Source organism: Rattus norvegicus, chromosome 3, assembly GCF_021556685.1.
Source record: "Rattus norvegicus strain SHRSP/BbbUtx chromosome 3, alternate assembly SHRSP_T2T, whole genome shotgun sequence".
NCBI classification, from domain to species: Eukaryota; Metazoa; Chordata; class Mammalia; order Rodentia; family Muridae; genus Rattus; species Rattus norvegicus.
This window is the reverse complement of record NC_141536.1, coordinates 60,132,408-60,160,166: the sequence shown is the minus strand read 5'-3', so window position 1 is coordinate 60,160,166 and position 27,759 is coordinate 60,132,408. Positions and strand designations below refer to the sequence as shown.

The following is a 27,759-nucleotide window of genomic DNA, read 5'->3' as shown; positions in this document are numbered from 1 at the left end:
GATTGACTGGTTGATTGACATGTGTGTGGTGTGTATATGCTGTGTGTCTAAGCACGTACATATGTAGCTGCACTTGTATGGGAAGAAGCCGGAAGAGGATGCCTTATCTCTTAGAGCTGGAGTTAGAGGCGTTTGTGGGACACCTGGTCTGTTATGTGGGTCATGTCATCCTGATTAAGCAGCACCTGCTCTCTAGTCACCCAACCATGGCTCCAGCCTAAGGCTCTGAAGTTAAAATGAACTATAGACAAATGGTTTTCATGTAAGAACACTGTAAGGACAGATACCACAGTCTTGCCCTGTATCCACTCTCCCAGCCCACCCATACCCACTTTCATGACCCCACCTTGTGACTCTGGAGCTGACACTGCAGGGAACAGGTAATTATGCCTGTCGCTGTGGCAACGAGACTTCCTAACATTCATAGACTTTCAGGAGATTCAAAGGTGCTAGCCGAGTATTATATGTGCACATGATATTACACATATACATATTATATATTTTGTAGATGTAGAAGTTTCCAAAAAAATCCAATTAAAATGCACGCAGAAGTGACAATTTCTCATTTTGTAAATAAAAGACACTTTGAGGAGACTGCGCAAATCAGGAAGGATTTCAAGGTAATGATGAGGGCTGGATAACCAATCTTTGGAATTATCTTTGAGGGCAATTCTAGTAGTTTTGTCCAAATGGAGATTTTTTTTTTAAGACCGCTATTTTTCTGAGTGGCACATATGTCAGCAGAGCAGAATAAAAAGCCTAATAAAAACATATCTGGTTATAAATGAGATTTTCCAGGAAGTTGCTTTTCACTAGCTGGGCGCTTGGCATCGTCCTTGAAAGCCAAGGTTCCCAATGATCTGCCTCAGAAGTTAATGACATAGTTCCCCATGACAAAGAAGTCTGGATCCAAGGGTATTATATAGTTTTGTGGGTTTTTAAATATCCATTTTAACAGCCTCTTGTTCCTGGACATGCTCCTCTCCCAAGCCATTTCCTACACGCTGTTGACTGCGTCATCTATATGCACAGATGCTATAGGTGCCGAAGGATCCGCTCTATATATGGGGAAATTAAATGCATCCCCAAACACACTATGAATTTCCAATGCTTCTTTGTTTTGGTTGTCACAAAAAAAGAGGGCAGAAACACAGCACCTGCAGCACGGACCGCTCTGGCAGAGGCCACCTGCAGCCCTCCTTGGAGTGCCCCTCCTCCATCCTGTTGGGGATAGAAACTTCTGTCAGGGATTGGTACTGCCTAAGCATAGCAGCCTATGACCTCATCGTCTTTCATGAGTGTTGGCAGCAGAGACTGAGCATAAACTCATAAAACAAAGGGCTACCTGGCCCCAACGGGGCTCTGCTATCTACCATGTGTAGGAACATCCCCAGACAGCAGATATGGGAGACTGAGAACTTCGAACTACCCAGATTTGTGCATAACTGCCCCCATGACTTTGGAGAAATAACTTCACTTTGCTTCATCTCGAATTTCCTTAGCTGAAAAATGGGAGAATTATACATAGCAGATTCTTCCCAATGTTCAAAACTGGTCTCGTGGTCTATAACTGTAATGAAAACTCAAACACAGCCCGTCGTGGTGGTGCACACTTAAAATCCCAGCGCTGGAAGAAGGAGACAGAGCATCAAAAGGTCAGGCTCATCCTCAGCCGCATGTTCAATGGGGCTCCTGAGAACCTATCTCAAAAAATAAAAACAAAAACTTAAAAAACACACAAACATAGAAATCATTCTATGACTCGACGGTTTTATATATGCAACCAGACAGATGCAAATGCTCCGATCTAAAAAAAATAAAAATTCACAAGATAGATACACGCCACTCAGAGAAGCATCATATATACTCACAAACACAGACATATTGGAACTGATCATCACTGGGAGATGGACACATAGACAGATCAATGGCGTGCCTTGCAAGACTGTAACCAATGAGGTTGAATAGTCTAGAACTGTATCAAACACATGGGTAATTCATTCACTGAGCACTCAACATTGAACAGCAAGTGGCCAAAAATTACATATACTTCATTCATATCATCATATCATCATATGATGTTTTAAAATGGACAATGTTCTTATTACTCAGAAGGAAAAGTTCTGAGGAGACCTGTGAGAGGTCGCCCTCTCACAGGTGGGAAGGTCGTCACCAGTGATGTGGTGCATAGAGGTCCACCAATGGCTGGACTTCCGTGTCTAGTTTTGTTCTGCTCTGTTGTGGTGTTTGTGGTGCTGAGAACCAAACCGAAGTTCTCCAACCCAGGGCCTTGTGCATACTAGGCACCAGTCCAGCACAGCCCTTGACATCTCAAGTTTAACACTTGAAAATCATCCTCCATAAGAATATTTCTTTTATCTTTGAAGGTCATAGCCAAAGCTGGGAGGACAGAGGAAATGTAGTCAATCGAGAAATAGTCCCACTTTGGCCATGGAGGAAACATTGAATTAATCTGATACATCTTTATGTCTTGTAAAAAGGTTCTTCATATCCCTCTTCTATCTACCATCCTTAGGGATAATAAACATTCCTTTTCTTCCCAATGTGATGGAATCGTATTGTTAATGCCTTGTTAAACCCGTGACTGAGGCTGAGTTCAGGGAACTCGAAACTCCAGTTATTAACATTTTTATTATTGGAGAATTTGTTGATATGATGCTACTCAAACGCACATCAGAGATTTGGGGCTGTTAACATTTCCCTAGGTCAGCGTGTGAGGAGGGTGCAGATGGCATGGGGATCAGAGGACATCTTGCAAGCGTTGGTTTTCTCCCTCCACCATGTGGGTTCGGAGGATCCAACCCAGCTTGTCATGCTTGGCAGCAAATTTCATTATCCGCTGAGCCATCCTGCTGACCCGAGATTGAGGATTTGAAAGGGGGGGGACAAAGGTAGAACGGAAGAGAGATGGGGGTGGATCCTGTCAAAACACATTACATGCCTGTATGAGAGTCTCAGACAATAAAAAGACAAATTAAAGGAGGATTATTTTGCAGTGATTTAGCCAGCTACACCCCCACTCTGTATCAAGATGACATATCCCTTCCACAAGAGTTCTATCCCCCATAGCACTAGAGAAAGATCCCACAGCCTTGCACGAGCTAGGCAACTCCTCTTCCAGTGAGCTAGGTCCCAGGCCCTTCCTCCTTTGCATTTGTTTTTTGAGAAAAAATTCTAAGTTTTCCAGAGTGACCTTGAATTTGCTCTGTGACCTAAGGATGCCTTGAACTCCCCACCCTTCTGCTTTAGCCTCCCATGTAGCTGGGTTGACAAGCTTGGGACACCAGGTCTAGGTATTGTGCTCTTATTTCTCACAACTTAGTGTGCTGTCCAGTCTTTGATAGTCAGAGTTTGGTCAATAAGATCCTGACTGGGCTTCCCTTATATTGATTTTGAAGCTATAAAGAGCAACCATGAAGCTCTAGGACAGCAGCCAGAGTCCGGATAAAACCAGTGGATGGAGAATTATTTTAAAACAAGGGTAGATTTCTAAGATAATATTTTTCACTTATTCATCGGTATAATAAATGTTTATTTAGCTCCTACTACACACGAGGCTCTGTTGGAGACACTGGAAATAGGAGTAAGAGAAGATGGGCCTGGTTTCTGTTCTCCAGGAGCTTGCATTCTGATGGTTTCTTGGGATAGCTCATAGACTGAAATGGAGATCCACGTTGAGTCTGCTGGCCAAGACCATGACTGACAAGCTCTTCCAGAGAAACCTCCCATGATCCTCCACACTCCTCCAAACTGAGTACCTCTACCTGTGCTCCTGGTGGGAGTGGGGAGATGATCTTATCTGCTGGGACAGCTGTTGTTCCAACCTGTACTTCTGTGTCCTGCTGATGTGTCAGCTGTGGGAACTAGCCAGATGCTCACGGGCTCTAGAGCAGGAAGCCATCCTCCATAAGTATCTACTTTTGACCAGGATGCTGCTTGTCTGATCAGTGTATGAAACCCACTACAAACTACAAACTATGGACTACAAACTGGGGCTCACAGTGCCTATTCTTTTCTGAAGAGAAAAGTGAAACCCGGTGAGATTAGGTAACGTCTTCCAAGGTTGACCATGTAGGGGATAGGTGAAGGACGTCCCCCAGGAACACAGGAAGAGCCAACAAGCATCATCTGCATTGACGGGGGGACTGCGGCCAGACAAGACACAGGAGCTGCACAAACGAAGGGCCAGAGCTTACCTATATTTAGAACTCACTATTTTATCCACAATGGTTTCTGCATTCATTTTGATTTTATAATACTGTATTAAAATATTATTCATTTTGATTCTTTGTTGAAAGAGGTTTAGTTTGTTTTTAATTTTGAGACTGTGTTTGTGTACATGTGCATGTGTGTGCACACACTTTCACACACACACACACACACACACACACACACACAAATAACTTCAGATGCCCACAGACTCCAGAACAAGGTATTGAACCTCCTGAAGATGGTGCTACAGGTGACTGTGAAGCAGCCAACACAGATCCTCTACAAGTGCCATACCCAGCTCTTAACCTCTGAGCCACCTCTCCATCCACCCCTGTTATTTGAGCTTTTCTGACACCCATTTAATACTGGGGAGTGCCTCCCTCACCTCACTCTGGCTAGTCCAAGATTATTGGTACTACCACAGTACCTCATTTAAAGAGGAATTAACTGTTTCTTCATCAGCTGTCCCTGCTAACTTGAAAACACTTAAAAAGTAGCACTTTGTCTCATGTCCGTAAGGCTGAATAAGTCTCTAGGATAAAATGAGTAAATACTTCACAAATATCTGTTGGACTCAACTTTCTTCTCCAGAAAGATTAAGAAGACTAATTTCTGTTCTGCAAGAGGAAAGCCACAGACACACTCTGCAGTCTCCATGCAGACCCATCACCCTACTACACATGGCTGCTGTCAGTAAGAAGGTTCACGCCATTTTTATTTTAACCATGGCAATCAGATAGTGCGGAGCCACCAGGGCCAACATTCAGCACACCTCACTTCAAATCCTTCCCAGAAAGCCGGACCCTGAGTCTGACCAATGTGGAATGACAGCTAACAAGTCCAGGTCAATGTGAGTCCAAGTCCACACCCTTCCCAGTCAGCTGCTTCCCGTTCTGTTTTGAAGGGAAGCAGGCCAAGTGAGGAAGATGGTGAGTTATACAGAGTAGCGGACTGCAGGTACCTGCCCAGCATGAGAGGACAGGAACGGCCTGGTTCTTCTATGTGAAATAGCACCTCTAGTCATGTGGTGGGCATGTCTGAGAGATCATCCTGGTCTGTAGTATGGCTGTGTCCTGGATCCGTTTGAAGAGAGTCAACCTCTGAACCAGAACCTCTGTTGTGCAGAATAAGGAAGGGAGCTGCATGTTATCGCCTGACTTGTTCCCATCCGGGTAAACTTGCTCATCACTCTAACCAGTTGACAAGGAACCCAAAGGTGGTCAACTTCTCTGAGCGTCTCAGATCAGACACAGGGAAGCCTGTCCTCTGCACATATGTCACTCAAACCTCCATAGGTTTCTGAGTCTGTGCTCTGGATGACAGCATGGTCATCCAGATGCTACTTCTCAGGGTATATTTCTTTAAACATCCGCACTATATAGAAGTTTAGGCAAGCTTTTTCCGCTTTATCATTTCTCAGAGTCTTCTAATGGCTGCTGTGAGTTTTGTGTCCAGGAGAGCTGCATTACGGCCAGCGCTATATGATGAGCCACTCTTAAGATAGCTGTAGGGTGGAGTCTCTATACTATGGAAAGAGACTCGTCACAGTCGTTAAAGTGCTCTCTCATTAGTAAATGCCAAGACAGTAAAAACTTGGGAAATGACTCTTAAAATGTTTGTTCTCTTTTATTTTTCTCTCTTTGTTGTGACAAAAATGACAAGTTGTGTAAAGTTTCAAAACCAGGAAGTAATTACATTTTATAACTCTAAGATAAACCTCATTTGTCTTTTCCATCCACCTATAGGTGTATGAGCAAAGGCATAGTGGTGGTGTGTGTGTGTGTGTGTGTGTGTGTGTGTGTGTGTGTGTGTGTGTAACAATTACAATATCTATATTTAGGCATTGTGCTATTTGCTTACATATGCCAACTGTCTCATTTAACACTCCCAGGAGGTCTGTGAGTTAGAAAATTAGATGCCCAACTGTACCTTGGGAAATTGAGGCTCAGAAGGTCTCAGTAACTTCCTGTAGGTGTACAGCGAGTAACTGAAGAAGCTACCATTTAGTCACAGCTACTCCCAACCTGGAGACAGCCATGAATTTAAGCGCGAAGGTGGTAAAATTGTTATTTTCTGAGCTGGAAAACAGATCTTTATCTTGAATATACTGTCAAGGAGTTTATCTTTCCTTGAGTCTCCCATGTTGAGTAATGAAAAGGCGTTCTTAAGTTGTCCCCTTTTCCTGTCTGTCCTTGCTTTTCTCTGACTTTCCGCAGCCTAGAGACTAAACAACACACAGTCCTCACTGCACTGTTTTATGTTTTATGGATTTATAATGTCCTTTGTTGTAAATACATTTAGAAGTGATTGCCACTTTCTCTTGATGTCTCAACCTTTTTAGGTGATTCATTTTGATACTTCTTTAGCCTCGTGATTTCAAATATTAAGTTACTGAGTTCAGGTCGCCTTCTATTTTCCTCATAACTGTGTTTATCTCACTCCAAAGACTGAGAAATCTCATTCCAGGGTTTCCCCCCATTCTTCATGTCCTGCAGGAGAAGAACTGAGTTCTTCGAGCTTGTCAGTAAAGGAGCCTATGATTGGAGCATCACAAGTCACCGCGATGTGTTTCGGTGAGAAAAAGCTTTCCTCCGTGCGGGCTTCCCGGTATCAGACATTTAGCCACACTTTTTCTGTGTACATTGGGAAAGTTTCAGATTATCAACTGAATAAGTAAAATATTTAGTATTTTAGTATTTAGTAATTATCTAAAGCATGCTCCAGGAAGGCAATCACACAGAGATTATTTCCTGAGCAGGAGACACCACTGTGTGCTACCCACAGTCATGGTTCCTCTTGAACTCACAAAATCTAAAATGCAAATCCTTGGAGTGGGTTGGTAAGTCTGGTAACTTTGTGATAAACACCGAATCCTGCACCCTTTATTTGCCTGGAGACAGTTGCTTAATGTCTCCGTGCTTTTGCCTGTAAGAATAATAGCATCTAACTCTGTGGCTGCAGTGAAGGTTCAGCCAGTCAGCAGTTAGTCCGTCAGTTAAGAAAGCATTCATGCAGAAACAGGGGGAAAGGGAGCACAGCAAGATGCTCCCTACAGAGGACCAGAACCCAACAATAGACAGAGTTGTCTCCGTCTGCACAGAACTTAGCATACCGGTGTTTGGGGCCTGCTTCTTAAAGGCTGCTCTGGTCCAAGGGGGTGGCGGATGCTGGTGCAGCCTGGCTCGCGCTGTGAATGACCCATTGTTAGCTGGGACTCTGCCCACTCCAGTCCTGCTCTGCCATCTGGGCAGCAGACATGTTTCCAAGATGTTGAGATCCAGCAGGGTTTAAAATGCTAGCTGACAGCGGGACAGCCCTCTGACCTTTCACAACGTACCCTTTCTTCTGAGTGTCAGCCTGGGAACCTCCTGGATCCAGTCCTGGGCAACTTTTCATCGTATACATCCGGTACAGCTGAAAAAAAAAAAAAAAACAGCAGACTGGAGATAAAAGATATACCTTAACTTTCACCCTTTTACCACATCTGATAATACTCTCACAACGATTTGAGCTATTTCCAGTGTTTCCATGGTTCAGCATAAATCCTAGTTAAATCTGCCCTTGAAAACCTGATTCATGTCGTACCTGTGTTTTATGTATGCACAGATGAAGGAAAACTGTAGCTGGATACATTTCTGAGAATGTGTATAAAATATAGTAGACTCCAGGCAGTAACCCAGGTGACACAGTGCGGCTCTCTGCTAAATCGTGGCTATGTGGAGCTGTAAACATAAAAGAGCTCCCTCCACAGTGTGTCCCTCACCTCTTTGGCGTGGGTTTCTGTCCTTTGTCATCTGTGCTAAGTCAGTAAGCAGATTCATCGGCCACACAGTGTCATACACCGAGATCACCTGGCTTATAGTTAAGAAAGGGGAAAGCTTCTTGTGTGTTATTTTAACCAGAGCCTGCTTGACTCCGGTGTAGAAAGAGGGTTGTCTTGCTTTCCTGGATATGCCGCAGACAAAACAAAACGGAAAAGGCATATGAGGAAGGTGTGAGAGGCCTTTGTCTTCTAGGCAGTGTCTGCTTCACGATGGAGAAGCAGAACAGTGTGGCCCCTCGATGAGGGAAGAAAGTGTGGGCTGGCCCCGGCTCCTTATTTTTGTATGGACCTAGGGTGAGTTTGCTTAGGAATGCAACAGAAGATTATTCAGGCTGTTTGTTCTCTTCTGTTTTTCAGATCAATGTTAATGACAGCTTGTGACCTTGGAGCCGTGACCAAACCGTGGGAGATCTCCAGACAGGCAAGTGGTGATTAATGGCAGAGCTCAGCAGAGGAGGGATGGAAGGGGGGGACGGAGCACTGGCCTCCCGCACTGAGACCAGGGTCTTTGCAAGGTTCTGGTCTGGCACGTAGCCACAGCATCTTACCCCACAGCCTTTCTCTCCAGTGCTCCCACTGAACAGGGCTATTTCTGGCTGCGAGATTTTTCTAATGTGCCACACCTGAATAACACGTTGACCATCCCTTAAGCCAAACAGTTCGCAATACTGTTTTTGAATACGTAGCCGTGTTTTAGCAAAAGAGCCTGTTTATCGCTAATGAAAAAGAAAATGGGAAAAGAGAAACTCTGTTCTTGTTTTCAGGTACTATTTAAGTGTCAGAGGGCTCTATTGCCAACATGTGCAGTGTCCCACTTAATTTCTATCAAGACCAATAATGATCAGTGCATAGTTTCCCAATGCATGCAAGCATTATTTTTAAGCAACAGTGGTTTTGAATAAAGCCGCTCCCTACCTTGAGATCCTTGATTTCTAAGAGGAGTTAGTGATAGCTCTTTAGGTTTTCTCCCCCTCTTTGACTTAATATTATTTTATTTTCTTGAGACAAGCAACTGTATAGTCTCTAGGTTGCTCTCAAATTCTTTGGTTCAAGTGCTGCTCCTGCCTCAGCCTCCTGAGTAGGGGACTCGCTAGCATCAAACCCACTGAGTTTTATGAGACACCTGCTATGTAGACTGTAAGATCCAAAACAGTAACTTGGGATCTTAAAATGACATTTTTGGGAAAATAAGATGTAGCCATGTATCAATAGATGATTTGTGCATATGTTGTTTTATTCAATCTTGATTTTAAGAACCTTTATGGTAGGTATACAGTAGGCTGAGTAATTGTCACACAAGTGTAGCAAGTCATAATCCCAGAGGCGTATAACCATGACCTGAAAAGAAAAGGACAGTTGTCTGTATACAGGAGTAAATGTAGTAAGGTTTTGCTGAGGGAGAAGAGCCTGGAGTATGCAGGTGGGTTCCACATCCAGTCACAGGTGCCCTTGTAAGCGAGCAGGGAGCAGAAAACTCAGAGTGCAGACCAACATACAATGTGAGAATCATACAGATACTGACATGTTCATGTCTACAAACCAAGGAGTGCCACTAGCAACCAAACACCAGAAAGGGGCAAAGAACAGAAGGAGCCTTCAAAGGATCACACCGCCAACCCCTGGACTTCTGCCTGTCAGCCTGATCTGAACCACTGCCCCCAGAACTCTGCAAGAATAACTCCTGTTAGCTTAGCCAGAGTTTGGAGTGATGTTTGGGAGTTCACTTCACATAGAGGAAGGATGGGGCTTTGGATAAGTAGCCCGAGGTCTTCCATAGATGGTAGCTGGTGGATCAAAATAGACACTCACTTCTTCTCGGCTTCTAGTGGATCACTGCCATTGTGACCCGACCGAAACTCAGACCAGGGGCTTGAGTGTGACTCATGATTCCTTGGGTTACAAAAACAACGAACAAAGAAAACACAGAGGACCTTCAGGGAGCATCGAGAAGGAAGAAGGCTATGGGGCTGTGAAAGCCATTGTTGGTCTTGGAGAAGTGACTGGAGAGTGGCCAACAGCCACAGGGGAAAGGTTCCATGCTGGCTTGATCTGCTGGAATGACACCGACTCCTGAAGAGAGACTCATAAACTGAAAAACTTAGAGCAAAATAGATCCCAGCAGATTAGCACCAAGCCCTCATTCAGGAAGGGCCAGGCTTTTCTCCACAGGCTGAAGCCATCTGCAGTTCTAAGCACCATGGCTTAAACAGGTCTAACCTTTTGACATGGTGACAGGACAGTGTCATTTGCAAAGCTCACACTCAAGAACCATGAAGTTACAACAGTGGCAACCAATATCTCATGTTTTAAGTGAATTTATAATTTTTTGCTAGGCTACACTCATAGTGGCTGGCACCTCTGTTTTGATTCTGGGCTGGGATGATGGACCATGAGGGTCTGACAGTAGAAACTAAATGCCTTCAACAGGCCATTGGTCCAGACTTGTTGCATGACCCCGTTCCACCAAGAAGTGCAATCCATTCCTTTGCCCAGCAAGTAGAAAGTCAGAAACAGTTTGTGAGAATATGTCTAGCACAGTTTACCCTTCCAATCACCAGAAATGTCTGTCCAAACAGACAAGCATCCTCTCCCCAGAGAAGACAAACTGGGTGGCCGATGAGTCAGGGCACCAGGCTCAAAGTCTACAATCTCCAGATGATATGTGTCACCCTACAGCAGGTCTAGATGCAAGCCAAGGACCTAAATGTTCCCAAAATACAGCATCAGACAACTACCTCCACACACAGATTACCACCACAGCTTTCCCAAGGAAAGAGATAAAGGACACTTGTAGCCAATGGTCTGTGGAGATCCCAAGCCCTCCAGGTATTCACCATGAGGTCTCCACCAACAGTGAACCTGGTTCCTTGTGGGATGCTTCCCATCCCCATCCCCATCTCCACGCCCATGCCCACGCCCACACCCATCAACCACCCACCCCCAACTCGACTCCACACCTCCATCCCAATTTCCACCCTACACCCATCCCAATCATGACTTTCTTTCCAGGGCCATTTAGTTCCCCTAGGGAAATGATTCCTTTTCTGCTGGGCCACATTATCTGAAGGTTAAGCAGCTTTCTCAGCTTACTTCTTTCCTGAGGATTGCAAGCTGGTTTTTATGTAGTCACAGACTTATGGTTTCTTACACACTAAAGTATTCTTAAACATTGAACAAAGTGGTTCTTCTCTCCATATGAACATCTTAGATTCTTTTTGCTTTCCGACATTCAGGAATAGACAAATGTAGTAAATCTGTTTCTTTCTTGTGTCCTCATTTGGGGCCCTGAGACCTCGCAGGCTTTCATAAGAGTACTATGCCATTATGTTACTTTATGAGCCATTTTTTTTTCATTTGAAACAATTTTGCTGGGCCAGCAAGATGGCTCATCAGGTAAAGGTGCTTGCTGCCAAGACCTGAAGACCTGAGTTCTATTCCCCAGACCCATAAGGTGGGAAAGAGTACCAACTCCTGCAAGTTGTCCTCTGACTTCCGCAGGCAGTGTGGCAACACACACACACACACACACACACACACACACACACACACACACAATTTTTTAAGGTCATTTAAATTTATTTTTAAAAAGAATTTGCTTTAAGTTACCTACTTCATTCAGCTATTTTATCCAATAAGTATGCTGGCCATAATGTTAATTAAATTCTTATTTCAAAGCCGAGTCTTAATTAATATTTTTCATCTAAAGCATACCTTAATTTTAATATTTCTAGTTTGGAATTAAGAAACAGCTTTATCGGGGCTGGGGATTTAGCTCAGTGGTAGAGCGCTTACCTAGGAAGCGCAAGGCCCTGGGTTCGGTCCCCAGCTCCAAAAAAAAGAACCAAAAAAAAAAAAAAAAAGAAAAGAAAAGAAACAGCTTTATCTCCATTCCCACAGCACTGGATTTTTCTGTTCCCTTTCATCCCTCATTATAAACCTGCTAATCTTTTCTGAGCTCACTGTATGAATGCCCGGGGAAAGAGTCAATAGCTACATTGCATGCTATTAACATTTGTTTTCCAATGTCTTTTCTTCAATTCTACATCCCTTAGGAATAGTATCTGTTCTCTGTTGGTGATACTGCACAAGGATGCATAACAGACTGTCCTCTGTATGGCCTCATGTCTGTCTTATCCCTGGTCATCACCAAGATGATGCTACGTGTGTTAAGGTTCTCTCCCTCCCTCTCTCTGTCTCTCTCTGTCTCTCTGTCTCTCTCCCTCTCTCTCCCTCTCTCTGTTTCTCTCTCTTCCTCTCTCTCTCCCTCTCTCTGTTTCTCTCTGTCTCTGTCTCTCTGTCTCTCTCTCTCTCTCTTTCTCCCTCTGTCTGTCTCTCTCATTTATTTTCTTTTCCTTTTTTGTCTCTTTTCCTCTTTTTTGTGTGTGTCTTTTTAACCATCAATATCTTGCCTTAATACCAATTCTCTCCTATATAAAGTTAGGCTGGGCTTTTGCTGCAATAGTAAATATGTTCTGAGTTTCAGGACCTGAAAAGAATTTGCTTCTTCTCACATCACAGTCTGGTATGGACGGGACAGTTCTCGTCCCTTTGAGCCGCTGTCAGTTTCATTGCGACACAGTAGAAGTCACAAAAGGTCACATAAAGAATTTGTGTAGAACTAACACCTTTCATGTCTCTGCCCATCCTGTGGAAAGGTAGGACTTAGAGAACAGGCTGCCCAGAGGCAGGTGGCTCGGCCAGGAATTGCAGAAAGCGCAGTGCTACGGTAGCTCATGTGGTGGTTGATTACAAGCAGAGACAACACTGGACATCTGCTTCTGGCCTCTACATGTACTCGCACATGCATGCGAGTACACCCACATCTGCCGACACATGTGTGCTGGGCTTCTGCCAGCTGGGCACGCAAACTAGAGTCATTTGAAAGGAGGGAGCCTCAACTGAGAAAATGTCCCTGTAAGATTCAACAGTAAGGCATTTTCTTAATTTGTGATTGGTGGGGAAGGGCGTAGCCCGCTGTGGGTGGAGCCATTCCTGGGCCGGTGATCCTGGGATCTATAGGACAACAGGCTGCTTTTAGGTCGTGATGTTTCCTCACAGCAATAGGAACCCCAACTCCAGCAACGTGCAAACACAAATACGCAAACTCTTAAAAATAAAGCGCAAGTGTATGCATTAATGTATATGTTTATATTAATATCTTCTTATAGAGTTTTAAGTTAAGGTTAAATTTTATTATGGGTGTTTCCCCTACATGTGTATCTGTGCATTGCATGAGTGCATGGTGCCCGAAAGACCAGAAGAGGGTTTGGAATTCCCTTGGACCAGAGCTCCAGAGAGTGGTCGGCCACCAGGGTGCTAGGATTCAAACTTTTGTCCTCAGGAAGAGCCTTCTCTCCAGCCCTTGACAACATATTTTGAGATAGAATCTTACGCTGTACCTCAGGCTGGCCTTGAACGTGACAACCGTCCTGACTCGGCCTCTCAGGCGAGGCGTCTCTCAGAGATTCTGTAGCTCCATTGCTAACTTCCTAGACGTTGGTTTTATTTTTTAAAAATCCTCTTCAGAATGTGTCTTAACTGGGATTAGCGCACTCACCCATCCTCGGGAACATGAGTTTAGGTACGTGGGTTTTCTCAGTGACACCACACACCCACCCACCCACACATACACACACCATGGCCTGATTAGCATCTCGGCTTCCTTCTTTAATGAAAACTCCAATCGGGAGCCACTTAATGATCCTGACGGGGATTTTTAAGTACAAATGAAACGAGTTCTAGTTAAACTGTGAAGGGAGCAGAGGGGGGTAGGTGGGCGACTATAGGAGAAGAGCAGGAGTTCCCATTAGTGTCTTTGCTTTCCAGAGAGCACACAAAATTCCTGCCTTGGGTGCCTTGTGTGCATTTACATTAATGCAAAAGACAAGGCTTCAGAGGCATCAGAGGGAGGGTCGTGGGGCCTGGCTAATGAGACTGCAGGGGACTGTTTCTTCTTTATAAGCAAGGCCAGAGGAAAAGAGTCCAGAGTGTAGAAGTTAAAGGTAGAGGTCAAGGCTGGAGAGGGGAGACGTGACCCAGGTCCCAGAACCTGCAAGTGCAGGGGCACAGGAGGGGGCTTCTGATCACTTCCTACCACCTCGATGCTGAGGAATTCTTGAGCGGGACCCACGCTTCTTATCAGAAATGGTAGAAATCTGACCTTACTGGATATTCGAGGTTTTTAATACTGTGTATTGTTACTCTCACCTTTATCGTGGGTATATATACCTGTGTAAGTTTGATGTTGTCTTTAAATTTTATGATCCGTCTCTTCAGATACATATAAATAAAAACTCCCTTTTTTTCTTGTAGAGCCGGGGCCTCACACACATTAAGCCTATCACACAGCTTTTTCCCCGGGCCTCTTTTCACTTGAGATATGTTCCCACTAAATTCCATAGGCATCTTTGAACTCACCCTATAACCAGCCAGGCCTTGCCTGTCAAACCCTGAGTAGCTATAACTATGGGCCTGTGACACCAGGCCTGACTTAGAAAAATTACCTTGATTTTGTGTACCTGACCAGATTAAACCATCTCACTTTCATAAGGCAGAATATTCTCCTCTTCTGTAAGAACATAAAATAGAGAAAAAATAATTTGGTGGTCCAGGCTTTCTTGCTATCTACCATCTAGAACTTTTTCTCCCAAGTCTTCCAACATGCACCAATCCCAGAGAAATGGTCATTCAGAGATTGGCTGGCTGCACATCTTACTGTCCTCAGAAATATCTGCTCAGCGTTTATCTGCTCTAGCAATTTTCTATCCTCAAATGATCCCGAGAACCACAAACTAAGGGAATAGAAAACAGCCTGTTCAGTGTGACCGTGGAGCATCTGTGTTCACGAGTGAAGGGGGAGGAAATGCAGGTGCTGTGGCTGGGGGTGGAGCAACCGTTGCATTGTGGGTATAAGGGCCTGCAGTGGTGCCATCAGTTAGCATGCAGTCCGTGCACGTCAGTGCAAGCAGGCAATTAAGTGAATAGCAACTGGGCCCTAATCAGTGCTTTCAGTACCAGACTAGGGCAGCCTAAAGACCATGCTCTTCAAATTAAGATACTGACCATGCACATAAACCAGAATATAACTCCTACATCCCATAGAGTACTACACTACAAATAAATTCAAACGCTTCTGTGTTTCAGGTGGCTGAACTTGTCACCAGCGAGTTCTTCGAACAAGGAGATCGGGAGAGGTCGGAACTCAAGCTCACCCCCTCTGTAAGCCTGTCCTTTTAATATCGCTAAGTACGCTTTTGAATGGAATTTTCAAAGGTTACTCCAAGCCTTGAAATGGGGGAAGGATGGAGAAGTCCTGGCAGTTTGAAACTTTAACTAAACAGGAATGCTAAGCCCGTGTTCCTGGGTTTCTGACTGAGACTGCTGAACTGTTTAACGAGCTGAGCACCCACAGCAGGGCAAGCAAGCGGGCATGGGAGGGGGCAAGTGCAGGGCAGAGTTTGAACATCTCGGAGCCAGCGCTGGCACTTCGCATGTGCCCACCTTGAACAGGAAGAATGGCAGAAATTAAAATCAAGAGCTTCCCAGCCTCCAGCAGCTACCCGGGCTTGCTTGCTTGCTTATGGAAGTGTGGGGATCTAGGGATCCAGGTTCTGGTGGCTGGCAATGCTATTTATTGCCCCTCGTGCAATGCCTGTATGAACGCTAGTGACAAACTGGGGGTGCTGCTGTCTCATCCTTCAAAGTAAAGAAGCCCTGGACACCACCCTAGGGAGGGGTCAGCCTCTTCATTCCTTCCCTGTTTTGTTTTGTTTTTTAAGATTTATTTTATTTATATAAGTACACTGTAGCTGTCAGAAACACCAGAAGAGGACACCGGATCCCATTACAGATGGCTGTGAGCCACCATGTGGGTGCTGGAAATTGAACTCAGGACCTCTGGAAGAGCAGTCAGTGCTCTTAACCACTGAGCCATCTCTCCAGCCAGCCTCTTCCTTCCTAGTGAGCAGCTAAAACAGCTCCCCTGGTCACTCTGAGAGGGGGCAAAGTATTTTAAAGAGTAACCATGCAGCCAACACAGTAGGTCTAATGAAGCACACAGTGTCCGCACAGTGTGCGTGGATTGTTTGAGGATTCCAGGTCACCCTGTCTTGAACACTTGGCAATATTAGTTAGATCTTTGAATTTTCACACACCCCACCTTGCTGAAATTCAGACACCAGAGAAGGCAGCAGGACCCTTTCTGACCTTGAGCAGTTTCACTCGACTGAAACCACAGCCAGTAGTAGCCTTGCTCAGGTTGACCCTCTGTCAGATGCTTACCTGGAAAAGTCTAGAGGACCACAAAGGTTGAAACTCACACCAATCATCTTAGTTTCTATGGGGTTGAAAAACACACTTTATTCTTTCTGGTGCTTGTACCAGATTTTGTTTTAAAATGAAAACCGTTGGTTTAGAATACATATAGTTCATTTGTAAAACCTACAGCCCAGATTTCTCTAGTCTACGCAGCTACATTAAAATCAAGGCTTTCCCTTCCCTCTGAAAACTGTTCCTGGGGCACTCACTCTCTGCGGGGTTTACAATGCAGCAGCACAGGTCATTTAGTTAAATGGGGGAGAGAAATAAATTGCCAGTGTCCGGAGCTGGCAGCGCGGTGTTGCAGGACTAAGGAGCTTTTATCTGTAGGCTCAGCTAAGGCCTTCTCTGGAGACATAAATGAAATTAATTTCATGGTGGTTCTGTAGCTATAAACGCTACTCTCTCCTCACAAAAAGGCTACTTAACATAGCTGTCTCCTCCGGAGAAGTCTGGCCTTCCCTCACAGACCCAGCAGCAGAACCGTCTGTAGTGCACCCAGAGCTGACACTGCTGGCCTCCTCATCCTTTGGTTTTTGGAAATCACCCCTTTGGTGCATGGTCCAGAGGTCATTCCAGTAACGTTCTGAGACCAAGCAGCTGGCTGGACCACAGTCCGAGGTTCGTGTTAGAAGCAGTGAGCTGATTAACAAAACAGGCTTGAGCACTGACATGTGTCAAGATGAAGTCCAACACTGTATCCAGAAATGAGGGGATACCATCTTCCCTGTCTCCAGAGGACCCTAGGACCTTGTCAACTGTTGGGGAATACTAATGAATAAACACATAAGCATATATTTCACTTATGAGCACACTCATGAACAAGCACATAGGCAATAAGCACACAGGAAGATTGTTATATTTGTATTCTGCTTTGAAACTCTAACTAGATAAGTCTGTCTGCTACTTTTAACTTTACAAGAATAAAACAAATATTTTGGTAGCTAAAAAAAAAAAGGATCTTTAACCATCACAAAAACATGCAAATTGGAACCACCATGAGGTATCACTTCACACTCACGAAGAGACAGACCATACAAACACTGGTATGTTTTCAGAGAAGCTGGGACTCCGTGAGATGTGGGAAGAAACGTAAGCTAGTGCAGCTACTTTGAAAACCAGCCTCAAATCCTCAAAAGTGAGACATAGTGCTGGCAAGATGGCCCAGCAGATAAAAAGTATGTACTGTACAAGTCCGAACCTGAGTTCAAGCCCTGGATCCCACTGCAAAAGGAGAGATCCGACTCCCAAAGGCTCTCCTCTCACCCCCACGCACATGCCATCGTCATCGTCGTCATCATCATCATCAATCATCATCAATTTAAAAGGTCTAATATAAATGGTTCAAAATGGAGTTACCATATAGTCCAGGAATTCATTTCTAGATTTATCTGCCAAGAAAATAAGACATACACCCACACAAAAAATCTTGCACACCACTGTTCACACCAGCAAATCACAGCAGCCAAAGAGTGGAAACAACACAGATGTCCATCAACTGATGAGTTAAGAAGCAAGACATCATATATCCCTACAATGAAATGTAATATGAAAATTATGAGTGAAGTGAATGAATGAGGTGATGATCCATGCTGCCTGCATATACCTTCAAAATATACTAAATGAAAAAGCCAGTCTTTCTGGGTACACTAGCACACACCTATAATCCCAGCATTCCAGAGGTGAGACAAGGGGATCTCTGTGAGTTCGAGGCCAGCCTGGTCTATAGAGTGAGTTCCAGAACAACCAGGGCTACACAGAGAACCCTGTCTCAAAAAGGAGGAGGAGGGAGAGGAGGAGAAGGAAGAAGAGAAGGAAGAAGAAGAGGAGGAGGAAGAGGAGGAGGAGGAGGAGGAGGAGGACCAGCAGATGCCAATGCCAATCCCAAAAGACCATGAAAGCCATGTCCACTTGTACATATGATTCCATTTACATGAATTGTGCAAATAAAATAGACAAATCTGTGCATGCAGGAAATAAGTTGCTGCTTGCATAAAGCTAGAAATTTGCAAAAGAAAAAGATGGAGTTACTGTTATCGATATGAATTTTAAAATTATGTGTGGTGATAATTATAAAGTTCTGTGTGTACACTGAAATTTCTTGAATTTTTTTAAAGCATCTCTATAGAATACTCATCAGAAGCAGAAAGCTAAATAAATAACTCAGATGGAAAAATAATTATGGAGAAAATAAACCGGGCTGCTTGTTATTTGGATGTGGTCTGAGTCCTGGGGCTTCATCTGCTAAAACCTAACCCCCAGTTAGTGCTGACAGCATGGGAACTACGTCCAGCTCTGGAGGGGAGAGGCGTGGCCTTTGAGAGCTGGTTCATTAGGAGGGAGCCCATGGCCAAATTAGTATGGACTATAGGAAGGGGAGAGACACCCGGAGACATAAACGTGTGTTCCTGGCCTAGTGCTATATGGTGCCCTGTGACTCTTGGGGCTTCCAGCAAGAAGGCCATCAACAGAGGCAGGCTCTCCAGCCTCCACAACTATGAGCCAAACAAACCTTTTTCCTTATAAAGTTACTTGGCCTCTGGTATTTTGTTATAATGGTGCAGCATGTACAGACACACAGAGATTTTTTTTAAGGGACATATTTAAAGCAAGCTTTAAGTATTTCAGAAGACTTGTCACTTTCTCCAACACATTTCACAGTCTTTTTTTTTTCTTTTTTCTCTTTTTCGGAGCTGGGGACTGAACCCAGGGCCTTGCGGTTGCTAGGCAAGCGCTCTACCACTGAGCTAAATCCCCAGCCCCCCCACATTTCACAGTCTTCTCTAAATTCCAGTCATTTTTTTAAAGGGGGAAGCAGAGCCCACGGGAGCCAATGGCTTTCCACCTACTGTAGAGATATTTTCCTCAGATCCGGCCACCGGTGGTGTCCACCACACATACCCACACTGAGGCTCCTTAGTCTGAAGGATGTAGCCTTCCTTTCCAGGATCTGAGGACTAAGGCTGAGGCTTTGAACTTGCCATCGTGACTGTAATGGGCACCAGAACGGTGTGAGTGCCACCTCTCACCTGGCTTTTCCATAAGACAAGCTATAACTAGGCAGCGCCCCTCTTCCAGATCAATAGACACCAGGTGATGTCACGGGCGCTGGCCTCTCTCTTAAAGAACAAAGGGAAAGACCTCCTCACTGGAGTTGAAGTGGCCATTTCTTAAGAAATACATTTTTAATCCTCCGATTCCAACTGATTAAAGTCTCCCCAGTAGAAATAAATCACTGTGGCTTTTAGAAATGCATGTAAATTATATCAAGCATATAATGTCATAAAATTAAAAGGCTGGGTTGAAGAAAGGAGGGATGCCTGCCGCCACCATCCATCCAAGGACAAATACTTAGCCACCTACTAATTACAGAACCTTACGGGAAAACACAAGATCGCCAATAGCACCCAACCCTTAAAATCATCACGAATGCAAAAGAGTATCTATGTTTAATAAAAAAGGGGGAAAAAAACCAAAAATCACTGTTAAGGGCTTTTTCCAATCTGACTTCTTCTTCCCACAGAAAGGAAAGCCTGCATTATTTTTGCGACAATAAAATGTGCCTCCCGTCCCCTTGACTTGTACCCAGTCCCTGGTGACCTGGTGACTTGATTTAGTAACAATTACCTGTACCTGCAGATGGATTTTGGCCCTAAGGTGTTGCAAGCCATAAAGCTCAAATAAATTCACTTACAAATCTCATAAGAAGATGTGAAGAGACTTCATTTCGTCTCGTAGATACAGGGAAAGAAGCTCCGTGTGGGGACTGGGACTTGTGAAATACCCCAGTGATAAAATCTGAACTGTGTCTGACAAAGGGACTGTAAAACGCTCCAGCGAATGAAAGCAAGGTTTCTGCTTCCTCACTCTAGGCTATTTTTGACCGGAACCGGAAAGATGAGCTGCCTCGGCTGCAACTGGAGTGGATTGACAGCATCTGCATGCCTTTGTATCAGGTACTGCTGACTTGTGAGTGTCTGCATGTCCTGCCTGAGGAGAGCCTGGGGAAGGTCTGCTCAACCAGGGATTGTAATATTTGTCTCTTCATTCCCCAAATGCTGCCCCATGAACACAAAGATGCAGCCGTAGCGATATTATCTCAAGAAGAAAAAAAATACATACATACATATATATACATATACATACACACACATATATATACATGCACACACACACATATATCTCAAAGGCCCAGTAACTAAGGAAACTCCCCTATATGTTAAAGTATCGAAGGCTTGGAGAAATCTAGTAGGAAAGAAGCATACTTAGCCTTGATTGACTCTGCGTTCCTCAAATGGAAATCTTTTTGCTTTTACATTTTATTAATATCATGAGAAACACCAGAGTTTCATCAAACATGTCTTTGTGCCCTGACCCCAGGGCCTGCACCACTGGGCTTTGTGTGGGAAGCATCTTCCATCTCTAAAATCTGCCTCCTTCTTTAAGCAAACATAACCGTGCGGAGCAGTGAATACCGAGTGAGACCACTAATGAGTTGCTGCTTCACTGCCTGGCGCAGAACGCGCCCGGGGCAAGGAGACGTGTGTCAGCTCTGAATGGCTCACATTCTGCTCCTTGGAGTTTGGATCAGGGCTGGCATCCGCTTGCACTAAGAGTTTGCTGCGCTCTGGCTTTTAATTCTGCTGCTAAGCGTCTGCGAACCCCAGTGAGTTCTTTACCCCCGACCTAGCTCATTCAGTGTGAGCCGCCTTCCCAACTTCAGAGAGAGATGCACGCGGGGTAGGCAAAGCTTCTTTAGTGCCTCACTATCTGCCACTCCATTAAGAACACAGGATTGTTTTTTAAGGACCTCACAGCCATTAGTCTCAAACTCACCCACCACTTCATTTTCAGTACTTTTAGAGACCTGTCACAGCCCCCTAAAAACAAACAAATTAGAATGTTGTCTTCAAGACAGAAATGTAACTTTAATAACCACAGATGAGAAAAGTAAATTCACTTGTTTTGTATAATCCATTAAATGCCCAATATCATAAAACCAGTCAGATACAGTTTTAGAATAATCTAAAATCAATTGTTATGGTTACAAATGACTATAATATCCTCTCATCTAATAATGAAAGATTAGACAAGAAACACTGAGAACGATGTGCTTTATTATAGAGGACCCTACCTCTCTTTTCTTCCTGTCTGCTCCCTGACCCTTGGCACTGAATAAGCAGCCCCCAGGTAGAGCCCACAGTTGCTGGCCAAGTGCCTCTGCTTTACCGAGTTGACCTTGGTTGCCTACATGAAGTTATGGGTGGCTGGCACTCAATTCCCTGTGCATAGGTGTTATGGGGATGGATAAGTTAATCTTTTACTTAATACATTTCTCCTACTGGAAGTGAAACTCCAACCCCATGTGCCGATGAGGGTCGGCATGCAGCTTCCACACTGAGCCCATTGTGTCACCGCTATGCGCACTTCTTTGAGCCTACCATGGCCTTGCTACCGAGCACATTGAGGTTGAAAAGGAAGTCACTTGAAATTAAACAGGAGAGATTAATGTTGAAGATCCGGGAAATAATATGTCCATGGCGCACGACGTAGCATCCCAGTTTTTTTCCCATGTGTTCATTACTCCTCTGTGAGGTCGGATGTTCTCATCTGCAGGATGTGGGACACGCAGGTGAGGTGGCGCACCTGCACACTCATTCCCTGCCCTCCTCAGCTTCCACCTTTGCTCTAGCGTGGCGGCTTTCCAGCTGCCCGAGTCTACTTCCGGTGAAAATCTATCCCTGTTTGGTTGGCTCTACCAAAAGCCATGTCAGAGCTGGAGAGATGGCTCAGCGGTAAAGAGCACTGCCTGCTCTTCCAGAGGTCCTGAGTTCAACTCCCAGCAACCACATGGTGGCTCACAACCATCTGTGAAGAGATCTGGCGCCCTCTTCTGGCCTGCGGGCATACATGCAGGCAGAATGCTGAATACGTAAGAAAGTTGCTCATAAAGCTTATGCTTAGACCTCACTGCTGTCATCTTCTCGTGCAACAAGCAGTGAAGAGCTTGCTCTTTTTTGATTTCTTGTCACCTCTATATACATTTCTTTTTAACTTCACAATTTCAGTTGTAAAAATCTTTATAGGGCTTCGAAACCAACTGCTCCAAGAGCTATCAAACTGAAAACACAGCCAGCGTTGAAAGAGCCTCTCATCGTCTCGGTTGCGCTCTATCCGGGGTGATGTTAACTCCCCCCACAATACTGTTCAGTGGGCTATCTCACACTAACTGATGTGCTCCCAAAATGAAATAATAATAATCAGTTCCTGGGCAGGAATCAGGGCTGCTGGGCAGACAACAATCTTGGTGCAACTACAAGGAAAGTCACTTATGTGACACTGGTCCCTAAGACAAGGCACTTGGGACCAGTAGGGTTGGCACAGAAAGGCCATTTGGGTTTAGGACAGAAAAATGGAATACTGAGGTTCTGAGAGGACAGACGGCAAGTAAGGTAGTATGCAGCCGGGAGAAATCCCTGCTGTGCATGGGCCAGAATCACATAGTCTGAAATACGGAGCAGAAGAATCCAGTTGGGTCTTGCTAGGATGACCCCTGAGGGGCATGGCAAAAGGGCAAAGAATAGTCCTCAAAAGACATAAAACATGCAAAACCATGGGCTCCAAAATGGCAGGCATGGGTGCAAAACACTCATATAGAGTCCAAGCAAAGAGACTGTGGTGGAAAGGGTTGGGTGCTCCTTTGTGTAGAACATGGAGCATGGAGTTATGGGTGGAGGCTGGAGAGGCTGGAGGACGCTCTGTCTAGGGCTGGGACAGCTGGGGGCTGCAGGAAGAGGAGGTGACATCCACAGGGTGTATGGGTTTAAGGCAGCATCTTCACTCCATTGAGTTTCACCGGGTAATTCAGTTTTACTTTGTGGCTTTAAAAGGATTCTTCGGTCGAACATCCTAATTGACCAAGCACTTTCTGCTGGTGCTCCTGATTATTGAATTCAGATCTCCTCCAAGCACAGGGGAAGAGGGTTCCTACCCCCAGGTGCCTGAAGAGGCCCGTACTTGTATGCATGGCGGAAACCCACACCAGTACATTCTGACGCCCGTTGGCTGAAGGTCAAAACTCTTGTCTACTGGATAGTGTTAGTCTCCAGGCAATCTGTGACTGTGTAAAGGGAAACTATGGGGAAGTCTCACTCTAAAACCTATTCTTAGGGAACTACTGAAGGATTAAATAATTGGGCTAAAGTGGCTGACAGAAAAACATATGAAAACATGTAAGGGCTGGGGATGTACCCTTGGTACAGTGGGTGATTGATTATATGATTAAATACCTGTACATAGATAAAGCCAATAAACAATAACCCTCGGACCCTGTGCACCCTAGAGATGAAGCTGGATATTTCTATCTGAAATGAAAATCAGACACTCATAATATTGCTTTAGCTCTGTAGAGCAGCAGGGAGGGCACAGTGGGGACCACACCCACCTCTCTGGACAGTTACAGAAGACATGACAGGGCTGTCTGCACATGTTTGTGTTTAAAACATGGAGTTCCAAACTTTTGGGAAAAAAAAAACAAAAAACAAAAAGCAAAGAGGGGGAGAGAGAGAGGGGGACAGCAACCAGGCAGAAGCCATGATTTATCTGTGACAGCATTTTAATCAGGAAACATCTAGGAGGCCCAGAGCAGGCGGGAAGCATTAAAGCATGTTCCCCAGGAGAAGTCTAAAGCCCTGGTTAGTTAGCTCTGTCCTAGCAGGATGTCTTAGAGGAATACATTGACATCTGATTCTGGAGCTTTCTGCTGTCTTTACACCCTGCTGGGGAGCCATTAGCCTGCTGCTCAACATCTTTGGAAGAAAAAAAAAAGTCAGAAAGAAGAAGGAAAAAAAAGACACTATCAAAGTTTGGAGTCACTGCGGTGGCAGCCTTAGGGATAAACAGAAACCCCCTGTCTCATTGTCTTCCGAGCTGCTGTTTGTGGTAGCAAACAAAGTTTTTTCCACTTCTTTCTGTTCTCAACTTGAACCTCAGTGTGCCCTAGAATGCGATGAGGCACAAGGGTGTGACACATCTGTTTAGTGACAGTTTATTCAAGGTCATCGGAGCTCCACCTCATCCCAAACTGGCTTTCCATTTGGGGGATGGATTTCCTCATAGACACTGCAAAGGAGTTCCCCTGGGATGTAATGCCCAGCACCTTGTAAACCAGCCCTGGCCCTGCACGACTATAATCCTGTAATCCCTCAGTAGGGAGATGGAGACGGCAGGACCAGAAGCCTAAGGGTAACCTCGGCTACACCGTGAGCTGCAGCTGATCTGGGGCTACCTGAGACCTTGTCTTTAAAAACCATGTCAGGACTTCTGATGTTAAGTCACAACTAACTTGAAATTTATTTAGGTATCTATTTATTTTAACCTTGGTCGTAATGATCATCTTGAATATGCAGTTCACCTGACACAACTATTAACATGCTCTCTAGGAAGAGTGTGTGGGGGGGGGGGGTTCTTCAAAATATATTTGAGGAATGTCGAGATAGATCAGTGGTTAAGAGCACTGTCTGCTCTCTCAGAGGACCTGGGTTCAATTCCCAGCAGCCACGTGGTGGCTCACAACTGTCTGTAACTACAGTTCCAAGGGATCCAACACCCTCTTCTGACCTTCCAGGGAGCCAGGCCCTCCCGGTATATTCAGACATACAGGCCAAACACCCATTGTCCTAGTTAGGGTGATGTAATAACTCGCCGATACCAAAAGCATCTTGGGGAGGAGAAGGTGTATTCCGGCTTATAGTTCCACATCCCAGTCCATCACTGAGGGATGTCAGGACAGGAACTCAAGCAGGACAGGAACCTGGAGTCAGGAATCGAGTCAGAGGTCATGGGGGAAACACTCTTTACTGGCCTGGTCCTCATGGCTTGCTCAGCCTGCTTTCTTACAGCACCCAGGACCACCCACAGTGAGCTGGGTCCTCTCACATCACCACCAATCAAGAAAAACCCGCACTGAGGTCTTACCCAGAGGCCAATGTGGTAGGGGCATTTTTTATTTCACCTGTGGTTCCCTCTTCCTGCCTGACTCTAGTGTGTGTGAAGTTGGCATAAAACTAGCCGGCAGACCCGTACACATAAAATAAATTATAAAATATATGTAGTATCATCTACTTGAAACTGTGGAGACTGCAAGTTAGAGACCAATAAAGTAGAAAAGAGGTTATAAAAGGCAACCTCTCTAGATACTGAGGAAAGTCTGTAAAGAAACAACGCAGTGTGCCCCGATGGTTCATGACTCGCATCTGATTTTTTTCTAGGAGGACTAGTGAGCTGCAGACTGACTGGGCAGAGCATAAAATAGTACGTTCTTCCAAGGCCTGCAAAGAAAGGCCATTTCCGAGACATGTTTTGAAAACTAAGGCAGGGAGAGGGGAGGGATCCATTCCTGTACATATTTTCTCTGGCATTTACTATCCCAGTGGATGAAAAAGAAGAGATGGTTGGGGACTGTTTCTTACCTTTACAAAAGAGAGCACACCTGGAAAGGAATCATGCCAGGAAGGGCGTAGATGTGATAAGACCTGTCAAGACTCTGGCCACTAGCCCTTGCACTGAAGTCCGCACACCCCCTGTCCTACACCCCACCCCTCAGTCCCAGGTCAATTCCAGTCACTGATTCTTTGGGCACTTGCCCAGTCAAGGCTACTTTCCCGTCCACACTACCTCGGATATGTTGCTTGGCTGGTGTCAACTTGCTGGAGGATAATTCTGCCCCTTTTCTGGATTTCTCTTGGGGTTCCAGAGACAGGCCCTCTCCCCTACCAGAGAGAGTTCACCGAGGAAGTTACCACCAACATGGGGGCACCTCATCCCCCTCCTCCTGTACAGTCCTCCCACCCCTCTACCTGTTTTTCTTTCTCCTGTATTTCTTTCTCCTCCTTCCCTAACACACACGTTAGAAAACTGTCACATGTCCTCTTGCTTGTTTCATGGGCTCTGTCCCTTTATGGATGGTTCCCTCACACAGATCTGGCAGGCAGGCTCCTCTCAAAGCTAAGACAGCTGGTGTTGCCGAACCACCATTTACCTGACAGAGAAGCGAACATCAGACATGTTCCTACATGAGGAGCCAAGGCGTCCTGGCTCAGAGTGGAGAAAAGGCCTTGCTTTCCTTATTTCAGAATCCTAGCCTTGATGCATATGTTACACCTGAATCTAAGTGCTCACAGTAACACCCGCTCCCCCTCCGAGATATCCCATATGTTCTTAGCCAGTCAGAAGTGAGAGGGCAATACAGAGGTCCACAAGGATGTTGTCATGAACTGTCGGAAGCCTTTCTGCTATGAGCTACCCTCTAAGCTTTGCCACAATGATGGGGGTTGGGGGGAGGAACAGGGTGGAAAGGAAGGGAGAAGAAGAGAAGGGAGGGAGAGAGGGAGGGAGGGGCGGAGGGAGGGAAGAGGGAGAGTCGGATCATGGCAGGCCCCTAGTTGAAAATACCAGATTCCTTCTGCCAAGTGAATCCTCCAGATGCTCTGGCTTGGCATTGATGGCATCTCAATTCATTCTAGGCCCCTCCTCTCCACCCTCCACCTCTCGTGGTCCCACCTCTTATCACTTGCTCACTTGCTTGCCCAAGTTCAGTTTGTTCTAAAGCACAGGACTCCCTAAATCCTTTTTAAAAAAAACAAAACAAACAAAACCCTACCCTTGCCATTCCCAGCCTTCTCTTCCCTCTCCTCTCTGCCTGCAACACATCAGCCCAGAGGACCATCTATAAAGCTCCACCTCCCTCTGCACCCACAGCACTCACCATTGTCTCCCACCGGGCCACTTGGGCTGTGCTCTTGGCCTATCTGTCCCTTTCCCCCATGAGACTGGTTTCTGTCCCAGCACCTGGAACCTCAGAGCTGCTCAGTTAGTACTGAACAAATGAATAAAGAGATGGAAAGCCAGTGACTGGATACAGTAGCACGGGATAATTATGAGCAGTGGCAGGTAGGAAGAAAGGTTATAATGTCATTTTAAGTTATCATCAAAAAACATAAAAATCCTTTCAGCAGAATACGCACCATAATATCCCGGCCCATAATCTAAAGTATATGGCCTATGGTATCTTTATAGAAGGCGGTTTGGTTCTCATCATGGTTGAATTGGCTCTTAATTCCACCGTAAAGCACCAGTTTATAGCCATGAAGTTTTCAGAACTTGGACCTTTTCAGCTGAGAAATATGTTAAATTTTCTTTTATACAGCAGTGCCAGAAATGCAATCTCCTAGTTAACTTAATATTCAAGTTAGTTGACTTGGGCTAACACACACCACATAGATGATTCAGGAGACCGTATGGTATATTGGGTGTTCGTGATTTCAGAGATTTATAATGTAAAAAAAGACAGCCAGTGCATCAGGATTAACACTCCAAGCCTATTCATC

General features: G+C 45.1%; 1 protein-coding gene and 1 long non-coding RNA gene across 10 annotated transcripts in view; one reads left to right on the top strand and one right to left on the bottom strand.

Annotated features, from left to right (window-relative positions):
- Pde11a (phosphodiesterase 11A) overlaps nt 1–27,759 on the top strand; it is a 370,466-nt gene that overhangs the window by 323,715 nt on the left and 18,992 nt on the right. For all 3 annotated transcript variants that reach the window (NM_001127480.2, NM_080893.2, NM_001127481.3), the window contains 4 exon segments: nt 6,729–6,806; nt 8,414–8,477; nt 15,200–15,274; nt 20,245–20,328. In NM_001127480.2, the coding sequence (NP_001120952.1) occupies nt 6,729–6,806; nt 8,414–8,477; nt 15,200–15,274; nt 20,245–20,328 (301 nt within the window).
- Nucleotides 482–27,262, bottom strand: LOC147995536 (uncharacterized). 7 transcript variants are annotated; one of them, XR_015683613.1, is made up of 4 exons: nt 7,819–7,905; nt 7,571–7,647; nt 7,346–7,476; nt 5,836–6,866 (listed from the first exon to the last, which is right to left on the bottom strand). It is a non-coding gene; the product is annotated as an uncharacterized LOC147995536 (long non-coding RNA). The 7 variants fall into 7 exon arrangements; XR_015683616.1 differs by lacking the exons at nt 5,836–6,866; nt 7,819–7,905 and adding exons at nt 482–1,700; nt 20,067–20,237 and having other exon boundaries at nt 7,346–7,647; XR_015683614.1 differs by lacking the exon at nt 7,819–7,905 and adding an exon at nt 20,067–20,243 and having other exon boundaries at nt 4,929–6,866; nt 7,346–7,647.